General features: G+C 38.6%; 1 protein-coding gene across 1 annotated transcript in view; it reads left to right on the top strand.

Annotated features, from left to right (window-relative positions):
- Positions 1 to 13,179, top strand: part of LRRCC1 (leucine rich repeat and coiled-coil centrosomal protein 1) — a 45,223-nt gene that overhangs the window by 17,667 nt on the left and 14,377 nt on the right. Inside the window, exons 8-14 of the mRNA XM_004011859.6 lie at positions 200 to 347; positions 1,434 to 1,582; positions 8,779 to 8,983; positions 9,733 to 9,872; positions 10,788 to 10,989; positions 11,570 to 11,755; positions 12,723 to 12,897. Of these exons, the coding sequence (XP_004011908.1) occupies positions 200 to 347; positions 1,434 to 1,582; positions 8,779 to 8,983; positions 9,733 to 9,872; positions 10,788 to 10,989; positions 11,570 to 11,755; positions 12,723 to 12,897 (1,205 nt within the window). The remainder of the gene's footprint in view (positions 1 to 199; positions 348 to 1,433; positions 1,583 to 8,778; positions 8,984 to 9,732; positions 9,873 to 10,787; positions 10,990 to 11,569; positions 11,756 to 12,722; positions 12,898 to 13,179) is intronic.

Genomic DNA, 13,179 nt, shown 5'->3' with positions numbered 1-13,179 from the left:
TAAGGAGTGGTCTTATTTTTTTTTACTTTCCTAATGTCAAAGATTCGACTTTTCAGCCTTGCCAGCTCAGGTTTGGTCAGTATATTCATATAAATTTACATAAAAGGATCTCTTTATGCTAGACTGTCATTACCCAAGTTGTAAAAATTATAAGTGTCATACATTTCTTTGGGTTATTAACTGTGTTTTTTATTTGCAGTTGTAATCGTAAAATGAAACCACCTTTCCTTAAAGAATTATATATAAGTTCGTCTTTGCCAAACAATAGTACATTAGAAGAATCAGAAAACCAGAAAACTGAAATAATGAAATTAAACAATGATGGTTCAGAAGATGGCACTTACCGGGTATGATTTAAGAGATTTAAGAAAAATTGAATATGAATAATCTTAGTTTTAAATACAAGTTAACCCCAGAAAAATAATACATGTTTTTTTGAGCACAAAATATTTTATTGAGGGGATGAAGTTGGGTTATTCTCCCTGTCCTGATTTCCAGATTTTGTGTAATGTCACTACTTTTATAATTTTTAAAGGAATGCAAATTACACATTTTAGATGAGATTTTAATGAAATCATTTTGCCATATGCTTCAGAAGGAGAAAATAGGTCTAAAATTTCAAATTCTTCCTAAAACAGTGATTCCTAACTTAGGAGTCTTAGAGTGTTTTAAGTATCTAAAGAAATCTATAGTCTTCCCAGAGAAACTTTCTTAGAGAAACTCATTAAGTATTTGAGTAATATTTTGAAAATAATTTCACGGTTTTCATGGACTCTTTTGACCCAGTTTTGGACACATGGTTTCCAGATTTAGAGTTATTTAGGAATTTTTAGTACAGATTGCTTTATAATTTTTACCTTCTTTCCCTTATTTTACTTGTGAACAACTGGTTATACTTTTCATTGTATAGTACACTTTACTTCCAATATTATGTTGTTGGTTTTATACTCTTGTTCTCAGTTATAAAGGCCTTAGTATTTAGAAAATAGTAATAGTCGTTATGACAGTAATAATAGCAGTTAACATTTATTGAAGGTTTTGCAGGTGGTGCTAGTGGTAAAGAACCTGCCTGCAAGTAACAGATGCTGGTTGATCCCTGGGTCAGGAAGATCCCTGGAGGAGGGCATGGCAACCCACTCCAGTATTTCTTGCCTGGAGAATCCCAAGGAGAGGAGCCTAGCAGGTTATAGTCCATAGGGTCACAAAGAGTCAGACACGACTGAAGTGACTTACACACACTCACACATTTATTGAGTGGTTATTTATGCCAGGCACTATTCTGCATGCTTTACTTCCATCTTTTGTTTAATTCTCACCATAGCCCTTTGAGTTAGATACTTTTATTCCCATATTATAAATGAAAAAATTGAGGCAGTGAGAGGCTACGTAACTTTTCTGAGTTCACAGAACAAATATATTGGTGTATTTTTTAGGCACTTGTCGAGGAACTAGATGAAGAGAGAGAGAAGAGATGGAAAGCTGAACAAACTGAAAAGAAGCTTATGGATTATATTGATGAACTGCATAAACATGCGGTTGAAAAAAAAGATATTCATAGCCAGGCTCTTCTTACTACAGACAGGTAAGGGAAAAGTCTGTACACCTAAGTTTATCTCGTAGGACAAAAAAGTGCTAAACTTGGAACTGGAATGCCTTCAACTAGCTGCAATATGATCGAAAACTATGCATGTGGTTTTAGTTTGAATTGAACTAGTTTTATTTAAAGCCTTCTGGCTTTATCAGCTTTTTATATAAACAAAGGATTCAGGATATTAATTTGAGCCCTCAAGGTGGAAAATGTCAGATAGATAAAGTATTTCAAGTGAAAAACAGGAAAAGCATAGAGCAGGGATTGGCAGACTTGTTCTGTCAGTGACAGGGCTTGGCATACTTTTTCTATAGGTTTTCTGGGTCATAATCAGTCTCTTGTGTGCTATTCTCCACAATGGACTCTGGTATCAGATAACCCAAGTTTCTTAATTCTAATGTTCTTATGCAGTCTTATTTCATTTCGCATTTCATCTTTTTTTCTATGTTGTATTATGTAATACAAGAATGTCTTATTCTGATATGTGAGAATACCACACAGTTTTTTGAAATGACAATAACTTTTTTCTTTGGTTTTCTGTAGGCAGTTATTTCTAAAGTTATGCTTTCTCTCAAAAGGTTAAAGGTTTTGTCCGTGGAGTTCCTTTTGATTTTTATCTCTTCTGACCCTTGAACAAGCACTAGGTTTCTAGACTTGGTATTTGCCAGCAAACAGGCATTAGGAAGTTGCTCTCGGTTCCATTTCCTACCTACGTATACAGTAGATAATTCCCTTTCTACAGTCTTCATTGATTAGTAAGTTTGTATACATGGGCCCCAGCCCAATTCCCAGATTCTGTTTATACATATAACTAGTAAAGTTTGTGGTCCTGATGTGGTATTTTCTAGCAGATTCTCTCATTCTTTGTACCTATGGAATATAAGGAAAATTGCAATACACACCATGTGTTCTATGGAAACCTCTGTAATTAGGCAAACTATGATGCTTTATGCTATTACTAGACAATCCACCACTTACCCATCAATTTCTTACCTTATATGTTTTGGAAGTTGCTATTCCTGGTAGAATAAGATGCTGGACAAAGGTAACAACAGAATGGGTAAGTAACAGTCCTGTAACCACTTAGAAGAAACAGCACTTTTATTTGCAAGAAGTGCACAGGTAGCCAGCATAGTTTAATGATAGATACATACAGACTGTGTGACTTGATGAGTCACAATCAGACAGTGAAAGAGAGGGATTTATCTTCCTTTTTCATTTAGTTCCCTTTGCTTATTACTGAAATTCCTCCCAGATTTTAGCATTGTGTTTTCTCTTGTTTAGAGTCATTTGTAGATGCATCTTTGTTTTTCTCTGCTTTGTAAATATTATCTGCTGCTGCTGCAAAGTCACATCAGTCATGTCCGACTCTGTGCAACACCACAGACGGCAGCCCACCAGGCTCCCGTCCCTGGGATTCTCCAGGCAAGAACACTGGAGTGGGTTGCCATTCCCATTTCCAGTGAATGAAAGTGAAAAGTGAAAGTGAAGTCACTCAGTCGTGTCTGACTCTTAGCGACCCCATGGACTGTAGCCTACCAGGCTCCTCCATCCATGGGATTTCCCAGGCAAGAGTACTGGAGTGGGGCCATTGCCTTCGTGGAATATTAAAGGAAGCTGTGTCTGGGATTGCGAGCCAGATTCTGTTTTGATTGGAAAGCTTTGGACATGCCTCGTCTTTATCCTTCTTTAACCTCTGTTGTTGTGTCATGTTTCCCATGTTACATGTTCATTGTTCTCTTGAAAATTTAGCTTCAGTCTGTTCTGGTTCATCTATCCCCCAGAATGGGTTTTGGAGATCAGATCCTCACCAGTCTTCATATTCCCTTATGTGGCTTGGTAGGGACTCTGTATTCTTCATACCTATACAGGGTCTGACATTTAGGTACCAAGCTATGAGTACGTATTATCTCAAAAACTGAATCTTCTCTATTGTTTCAAGTCCCTAAGGTGTATCTGACTCTTTGTGACCCCATGGACTATAGCCCATCAGGCTCCTCTGTCCATGGGATTTCCCAGGCAAGAATACTGGAGTGGGTTGCCATTTGCTTCTCCAGGGCATCTTCCCAACCCAAGGATCAATTCATGTCTCCTGCATTGGCAGGTGGGTTCTTCATCACTGAGCCACCTGAGAAGCCAAATCTGTGATCTGTCTCTACTGTGCTTTTAATGGCAAGCCGCTTCAGTATTCTTGCCTTGAGAATCCCATGAACAGTATGAAAAGGCAAAAAGATATGACACTGAAAAGATGAGCTCCCCAGGTCAGTAGGTGCCAATATGCTACTGGAGATCAGTGGAGGAATAACTCCAGAAAGACTGAAGGGATGGAGACAAAGTGAAAACAACACCCAGTTGTGGATATGACTGGTGATGGAAGTAAAGTCCAATGCTGTAAAGAGCAATATTGCATAGGAACCTGGAATGTTGGGTCCATGAATCAAGGTAAATTGGAAGTGGTCAAACAGGAGATGGCAAGAGTGAATATTGACATGTTAAGAATCAGTCAACTAACATGATTAGGGTTAGGGTTAGGGTTGGAATGGGAAAATTTAATTCAGATGACCCTTATATCTACTACTGTGGGCAAGAATCCCTTAGAAGAAATGGAGTAGCCCTCATAGTCAACAAAAGACTCTGAAATGCAGTATTGGGTGCAATCTCAAGAATGACAGAACGATCTCTGTTCATTTCCAAGGCAGACCATTCAATATCACAGTAATCCAAGTCTGCCCCAGCCATTAATGCTAAGAAGCTAAAGTTGAACGGTTTTATGAAGATCTATAAAACCTAGAACTTACATACAAAAAAGATGTCCTTTTCATCATAGGGGACTGGAATGCAAAAGTTGGAAGGCAAGAAACACCTGGAGTAACAGGCAAATTTGACCTTGGAGTACAAAATGAAGCAGGGCAAAGGCTAATACAGTTTTGCCAAGAGAACGCACTGGTCATAGCAAACACCCACTTCCAACAACATAAGAGAAGACTCTACACATGGACATCACCAGATGGTCAACACCGAAATCAGATTGATTATATTCTTTGCAGCCAAAGATGGAGAAGCTCTATACATTCAGCAAAAACAAGACTAGGAGCTGATTGTGGCTCAGATCATGAACTTCTTATTGTCAAATTCAGGCTTAAATTGAAGAAAGTAGGGAAAATCACTAGACCATACAGGTATGACCTAAATCAAATATCTTATGATTTTACAGTGGAAGTGACAAATACAGTCAAAGGATTAGATCTGATAGACAGAGTGCCTGAAGGACTATGGATGGAGGTTCATGACACTGTACAGGAGGCAGTGATCAAGTCCATCCCCAAGAAAAAGTAATGCAAAAAAGCAAAATGGTTGTCTCAGGAGGCCTTACATATAGCTGAAAAAGAAGAGAAGCTAAAGGAAAAGGAGAAAAGGAAAGATATACCCATTTGAATACAGAGTTCCAAAGAATAGCAAGGAAAGACAAGAAAGCCTTCTTGGGTGATCAATGCAAAGAAATAGAGGAAAGCAATAGAATGGGAAAGACTGGAGATCTCTTCAAGAAAATTAGAGATACCCAGGGAACGTTTCATGCAAAGATGGGCTCAATAAAGGACAGAAATGGTATGGACCTAACTGAAGCACAAGAAATTAAGAAGAGGTGGCAAGAATACACAGAATAATTATTCAAAAAAGATCTTCATGACCCAGACAACCATGATGGTGTGATCACTCACCTAGCACCAGACATCCTGGAATGTGAAGTCAAGTGGGCCTTAGGAAGCATCACTACGAACAAAGCTGGTGAAGGTGATGGAATTCCAGCTGAGATATTTTCAAATCCTAAAAGATGATGCTATGAAAGTGCCGCACTTACTATGCCAGCGAATTTGGAAAACTCAGCAGTGGCCACAGGACTGGAAAAGGTCAGTTTTCATTCCAATCCCTAAGAAAGGCAATGCCAAAGAATGTTCAAACTACTGCACAATTGCACTCATCTCACACACTAGCAAAGTAATGCTCAAAATTCTCTAAGTCATGCTTCAACAGTATGTGAACCGCGAACTTCCAGACGTTCAAGCTGGTTTTAGAAAAGGCAGAGGAACTAGAGATCAAATTGCCAACCTTCGTTGGATCATAGAAAATGCAAGAGAATTCCAGAACACCATCTGCTTCTGCTTTATTGTATAACCAAAGCCTTTGTGTAAATCACAACAAACTGGAAATTTCTTAAAAGGATCGAAATACCAGACCACCTGACCTGCCTCCTGAGAAATCTGTATGCAGGTCAAGAAGTAACAGTTAGAACCAGACATGTAACAACAGACTGGTTCCAAATCGGGAAAGGAGTACGTAAAGGCCGTATATTGTCACTCTGCTTATTTAACTTATATGCAGACTATATCACGCGTAATGCCTGGCTGGATAAAGCACAAGCCAGAATTAAGATTGCCGAGAGAAGTATCAGTAACGTCAGATACACAGACAACACCACCCTTATGGCAGAAATTGAAGATGAACTGAAGAGCCTCTTGATGAAAGTGAAAGAGGAGAGTGAAAAAGTTGGCTTAAAACTCAACATACAAAAAACAAAGATCATGGCATCTGGCCCCATCACTTCATGGCAGATAGGTGGGGAAACAGTGAGAGACTTTATTTTCTTGGGCTCCAGAATCACTGGAGATGGTGACTGCAGCCATGAAATTAAAAGACGCTTGCTTCTTGGAAGAAAAACTATGACCAACCTAGACAGCATATTAAAAAGCAGAGGCATTACTTTACCAACAAAGATCCGTCTAGTCAAATCTTTGATTTTTCCAGTAGTCATGTATGGATGTGAGAGTTGGATCATAAAGAAAGCTGCTGCTGCTGTTGCTGCAGCAGCATCGCTTCAGTCGTGTCCGACTCTGTGCAACCCCACAGATGGCAGCCCACCAGGCTCCGCCATCCCTGGGATTCTCCAGGCAAGAACGCTGCAGTGGGTTGCCATTTCCTTCTCCAGTGAATGAGAGTGAAAAGTGAAAGTGAAGTCGCTCAGTTGTGTCTGACTGTTCGCAACCCCATGGACTGCAGCCTACCAGGCTCCTCTGTCCATGGGATTTTCCAGGCAAGAGTACTGGAGTTGCCACTGCCTTCTCCAAAAGAAAGCTGAGTGTGGACGAATTTGAACTTGGTGCTTGGAGAAGACTTTTGTTTTAAACTGTGGTGGTGTTGGAGAAGATTCTTGTGAGTCTCTTGGATTGCAAGATCCAGCCAATCAATCCTCATGGAAATTTAGGATTTCCAGTGAATATTCATTGGAAGGACTGATGCTGAAGCTGAAACTCCAATACTTGGGGCACCTGATGTGAAGAACTGACTCATCTGAAAAGACCCTGATGCTGGGAAAGATTGAAGGCAGAAGGAGAAGGGGACAACAGAGGATGAGATGGCTGGATGGCATCACTGACTCCATGCACATGGGTTTGGGTGGACTCCGGGCATTGGTGATAGACAGGGAGGCCTGGCGTGCTACAGTCCATGGGTCGCAGAGTTGGACATGGCTGAGTGACTGAACTGGACTGATGCCTTTAATACCTAATCTATACACTTCCAAATCTCTTATCTATTATCCAGGCCTTCTTGATTAACAGATTGTACATCTAATCATCTACTAAAAATTTCTTGTCTGCATTGCTTTAAGTTCCTAAGATCAACATATTGCTAGGTCAACTTTTCCTGCTCCCTTATTTTATATTCCTTGTTCTAATAAATGACGTTTCATATCGTCAGCCACCAAAGCTGGAAATTTCAGAATCATTTTTTTGCTTCCTTCCTCTTTCTCAGACTTCATAACCAGTAGGCATTGATACCCTCTTCATTCTACTTAAAAGGTGTTGAACCATCTTCTCTCTGTCCCCAAACTGTTGGATCAGTTTAGGCCCTTATCTCCTGCTCAGAGGATTACTCTAATTCTTTTTATTTGTAGCTTCTCTGCCCCTTCCACCATATACGTCACAGACTAAAGTCTAATATTCTCTCATATAACGTACCAAACTGGAGTTGAAAGACCAGTCTGGAGACCACTCTCAAAGGCAAGAAGAGAGATACTAAGAACAAAAATTGGAGCAGTGACTCTTGTGTAGGAGTTGATAGGTACAGGGATTTTTCTCAATTATGACTTGGAAATTACACACTGGAGTGGCTGCCTGGCTCAGAAATTCCTTCATGAGGCTCTGTCTTTGCTATTCATTGTCCCCTTTTCAAACACTCCTATTGTGTCATGAACTGCCTCTCTGCCTATAATATTGGTCAAGAGAGAACCCCTGAACTACGATGGGTAAAGGTAAACCTTAGTCATGGCCACAGTGACTGGTGCATGAAGCAAGCATATGAACCAGATTGGAATAACCAGGGCTTTTCCCAGAACTCAGTTCAAAGTTGAGCTAGAGAAAAGTAATCTCTTCTGTTTGGTTCTCACTGCTGTCAGAACATGAGTCTAGAGATGATTGTAGCCTTCCCTGTCTCCCCTGAGTGCATTATAAAAAACATGCCATGGGAAGAATTCAGACCAGCCTATAGGGAATCAGAGAGACCTTATGGTGTTCATATTCTTTTTTTCAGTGGTCCCTCAGAATAGTTCCATCCCTGCCTCTGAATTGGTTAGTTATATGTTTCACTAAACTCTCCTTTCTTCCTAAAACTGAGAATTTTCAGTCAAAAGACTCTGAGTAACACCGAGCTAGTATAATACTAGGATGTAATACTTAATGTCTAGGGAAGATGCAGGAAGGTCAGAGTTGCTTCTCTTCTGTAGCTTTATAAATGGATGTCTGTTCTCTGCCAGATGTTAAGCTCCTTGAAGGCCAGGCTGTATCTTAATTATCTTACTTGCTTTTAAGCCCACATCTAGCACAATGCCTGAAACAAATAAGGTGCTTTTAAGTTTTGCTGTCAAATAGTAAAGTTCACAAAAGATAAAGATTCATTAATTTATGTAAAATGTTTGCCCTTTGACACAATGCTAGTTTCACAGATCAGGGGTATGGCATACTGTTTTTCAGCTATTTTTTACTCTAAGGAGAGTTTGGAAGATACTTCAAATCTTCCTCTCTTCTGTGTTCCTACCTACAAATCTTCCTCTCTACTTCTTCTCTAAGCTTAGTGTTTAGTACAGTTTTCATCTTTTTCATATGTATAGTATACTTAAAATGTGATTTATGCTTTAGGCTAAAAGAAGTTATTGTTAAAGAGAGAAATTCCAAGCTGCAGCTGGAAATTATGGTTCACAGACTTCAAAATGAAATTAAAAAATTAACTATTGAATTAATTAAAGCAAGAGATCAACAAGATGATCACATTAGACACCTGAGAACCCTGGAAAAAGCACTGGAGAAAATGGAGAGGCAGAAGGGGCAGCAGCAAGCCGCACAGGTACGCTCTGCCCGCTGCGCTCCCACGGGTTACACGCTCACGGCGTCTCTCCTGGAACACGCTATGCCATCATACGCAGACAGAGATGTTAGGTTGGATGCAAAAATTACACGTGCCAGTCATTTAACCTGCGGAATTATTTCTTGAAGTAAGGCCGCCAGCATTCACAAAGCAGTTATAAGAAGAGTTGGTGGATATACTGCTAGTTGTTAGGCTTGTGTTTTATTAGAGCCAGTTTTTAAATGACTCCTTGGGGGTGTTTGAAGGCTTTTAAGTTTTGTGTTTTCTGAATAGAAATTTTTTTAAGGTTCATAGTGCAAATAAGATTTAATGCTAATATGTTTGATGCTTCTGCATATGTGCTGAGTCACTTCAGTTGTGTCGAACTCTTTGTGATCCTGTGGAGTGTAGCCCACCAGGTTCCACTGTCCATAGGATTCTCCAGGCAAGAATACTGGAGTGGGCTGCCTTGCCCTCCTCTAGGGGACCTTCGTGAGCTGGGGATTGAACCCGCGTCTCCTATGCCTCCTGCATTAGCAGGTGGGTTCCTTACCACTGGCACCGCCTGGGAAGCCCTTGATGCTTCTAAGACTTAACTTTATGTAACCACACCATTATTTAGTTAATTTTGGAAGTCAGCTTAGTCACTAGGTCCTATTACTTAGAAGACACTTTTCTGTGGGTAACTGACATTAAAATAGAAACAGAGGAGATGATCTAAATACTGTAATTGTGTGTATTTTACTCAGATGCGTCTTATCCAAGAGGTGGAACTCAAAGCTGCCGCTGCTGATAGAGAAATAAACTTACTTAGGACTTCTCTCCATCAGGAAAAGGAACAGGTGCAGCAGCTTCATGAACTGCTTGCATTGAAAGAAAAAGAGCACCGGTGAGTGAAATATGTATATATCAGGAAAATACGGACATTTAAAAACAAGAAAAGTCACTTGGTTCTCTCTGCCCCTCCCCCCAGAACTAGACAGTGATTCAGCAATGGTGAAGTCTGACAGAATTAGCTTATGAAAAATGACATGTTTATGTATCCTTTAGAATCAGTCTTATTGTAAGAACTTGTAACGTAGAAACAAATCACTGACTTTGTTAAGGTTGAAGTATGGATTTATAGCAGTGAAGCTCATTTTACGTTTCTCTAAGCCCAACCAAAAGTTGATCATTATAATATAGAGAAAACTGTTTTAATTGACTTCCAAGTAACTACTTGTTAAATTATCAGTATACTTTATTCCTTTGAAGCAGGATTCAGCAGACTTTTTCCTGTGGAGGTCCAGACAGAAAATAATTCAGGCTTTTCAGGTCATGCCTAACTGTCTCTTTGTAGCCCAAAAGTAACCATAGACAATGTGTAAGCAAATGGATGTGCTGTGTTCTAATAAAAGTTTTATTTCCCCACAAGAAGGGTACCAGGCCAGATTTGGTCCAAGGGCTGTAGTTTTGCCCAGTAAACTGTATTTCTGTATATTAAAGACTCAAGCAACATGGAAGATGCAGTGAAACAGAACCTGACTCCTGTGAATACACGCAAAGGCTATTAGAAACCATACAGTGACTGTGAGCTGTCTCAGTGAAGCTAAGACTTGGCATAATCCCTGTCACCACTGAATGAACAGTCAAATAAAACTCATGTTCTTTCTGCATCTACCATCGTGTCCCTAGTTTTGGGTTTGAAAGTAAGGAGCTGATCTTTAACAACAGGGAATATAGAATATTTAGTACTTAAAGGCCTTTAAAGTTTTTCTTTCCATGTAAACAGCACCCTGTGTTTTTTATTTGTTTTTCATTCCAGGAAAGACATTGAAACAAGGGAGTTTTTTAGTGAAGCTGAGTTCCAGGAAGCCTTAGCTAAAGAAATTGCTAAAGAAGAGAGAAAGCATGAGCAAGTTATAAAAGAATATCAAGACAAAATTGATGCATTAAATCAACAGTATATGGATTTAGAAAATGAATTCCGTATTGCTTTAACTGTTGAAGCCAAAAGATTTAAAGATGTAAGAACTGGCCTCTAGCTTTTTATTGAAAACAGAATCAGCAAGTTATGATTTGATAAGAGGACTACATTTTAGAATTCTAGCTCTATTTGCATGCTGCCTATAGGATCTTAAGCAAATTACTTAGGTTCTTAGAGCCTTATTTCTTCACATAAATAATAGCTAATCTTCAGTGCTGTTGCCAAAGCTAAGTGCCGTTATAAATGGTCAAGTAAAGAGCACTCAAATAGGAATTAGGAAACCTGCATTCTCTATTATTGAGTACTATAGAGCAGGGGTCAGCAAATTAAAGTCTCTGGGCTATTTTTGGCCCATTACCTGTTTATGTAGAGTTTTATGAGAACAGAGCCATGCTCACTTGTTTACACAGTGTCTGGCTGCTTTTGTGTCAAAATAGCAGGATCCAGACCTTAAAACATAAACACTATGGCCTGGCTGACCTGCGAAGCCAGTTATCTGTGAATTTCATTCTATTGCTAAAACTCAGATACTAAAAATGAAAAAAGTAAGCTGTTTCCAAAATCAGATATTTTCTAAATATTCTGAGAACTGCTATTTATAATGCAATTTTAAAATATAGGTTAAAGATGGTTTTGAAAATGTTGCAACTGAATTAGCAAAGAGCAAGCATGCTCTTGTTTGGGCTCAACGAAAAGAAAATGAGTCTTCCTCTTTAATTAAAGACCTAACCTGTATGGTGAAGGAACAAAAAACAAAACTTGCAGAAGTTTCTAAATTGAAACAGGAAACAGCAGCAAATTTACAGGTAAGACACTGTGCCATTATATTTCCTTTTTAACTTTTATGTCATTTTTTCAAGTATATTGTGATAATTTTAGGAAGTATACAGTTGTGAACTAGATAACACTAAGTATATTTTTATGTGTGTGAAGACTAATATAATTAGGAGATAAACCATGGCTGCCCAGGTTGTACTCCTTACACTAAAGTCGTATTTAAGTAAGTAAGTGAGTTAATTTTAAGAAGTATACTAAGTAAACAGATACTAGTTTTACAGTGATACAGATGGTTGAAGTTTGGAAAATACCAAAGGAATTATTGATGTTAATTTTGTGGTAGTGGACATCTTTACGTACTAATATACCTACATTGACACTGACATGGAAGTCGCTCAGTCGTGTCCGACTCTTTGCAACCCCATGGACTGTAGCCTACAAGGCTCCTCCGTCCATGGAATTTTCCAGGCAAGAGTACTGGAGTGGGTTGCCATTTCCTCCAGGAGATCTTCCCGACCCAGGGATCGAACCCAGGTCTCCAGCATTGTAGGCAGACGCTTTACCGTCTGAGCCACCAGGAAGTCACTAATATACCTAACTATAATACTTTTTAATTACTTTATTTCTGTTGTCTCAGTTTTAAATATTAGTGATATTTTGCTCAAAAGGACTCACTTTATATAAGTGTCCTTTAGACTGTTGATGTAAATCCTTGGTGAGAAATTTTGAGTAATACATGCATCGTTGCTTTTTTAAAATATTAAATAAAATTCAGAGTTTTTACAGAAATAGCCTCTTAAAATTTGACTTTTTATTTAATGACCTACATTTATTTTTAGTCAATAAAATTAAAGCATTTTCTATGTAAAATTTAGGAACATTACTTTGTATTTGCTTAAATAACATTTTTTCTCACTATAAAATACAGAAAGAAAATAAGTACTTAAATATAATAATTACTTTGCATTCTTTTCAATGTTTTTTGGTGGTATACAGAATCAAATCAACACACTTGAAATTTTAATTGAAGATGACAAGCAGAAGAGTATTCAAATAGAACTTCTCAAGCAGGAAAAAATGCAGCTTATTTCCGAGCTAGCTGCCAAGGAGTCGCTAATTTATGGTTTAAGGACAGAAAGAAAAGTATGGGGACATGAGTTGGCACTACAGGGTAAAATTCTTAAATTTTCAAAAAATAGCCCATTCTGCTCATCCTGCAAACCAGTGTATTAGAAAAGGGAGAGTTAATTCTTAGACATCCCAGGAAAGAAGGTAACGCTTTATACTGAAGGGTAACTAGTCATTGGTCAGTCAGAAAGGAATGAAATTATACTAAGGAATTGAGAAGGAGTTTATTACACCCATTTTATAGTTATAGCTCTGATATTTTGCTGTCTCTGGTTTTCTTCCCAGTGTAATTTGGTTACGTTTCTGAACAGGTATACCTTTATGA

The sequence above is a fragment of the Ovis aries genome, chromosome 9, assembly GCF_016772045.2.
Source record: "Ovis aries strain OAR_USU_Benz2616 breed Rambouillet chromosome 9, ARS-UI_Ramb_v3.0, whole genome shotgun sequence".
In the NCBI taxonomy this organism is placed as follows: Eukaryota; Metazoa; Chordata; class Mammalia; order Artiodactyla; family Bovidae; genus Ovis; species Ovis aries.
The sequence above is the reverse complement of the archived record's forward strand: the minus strand, read 5'-3'. Positions and strand labels throughout refer to the sequence as shown.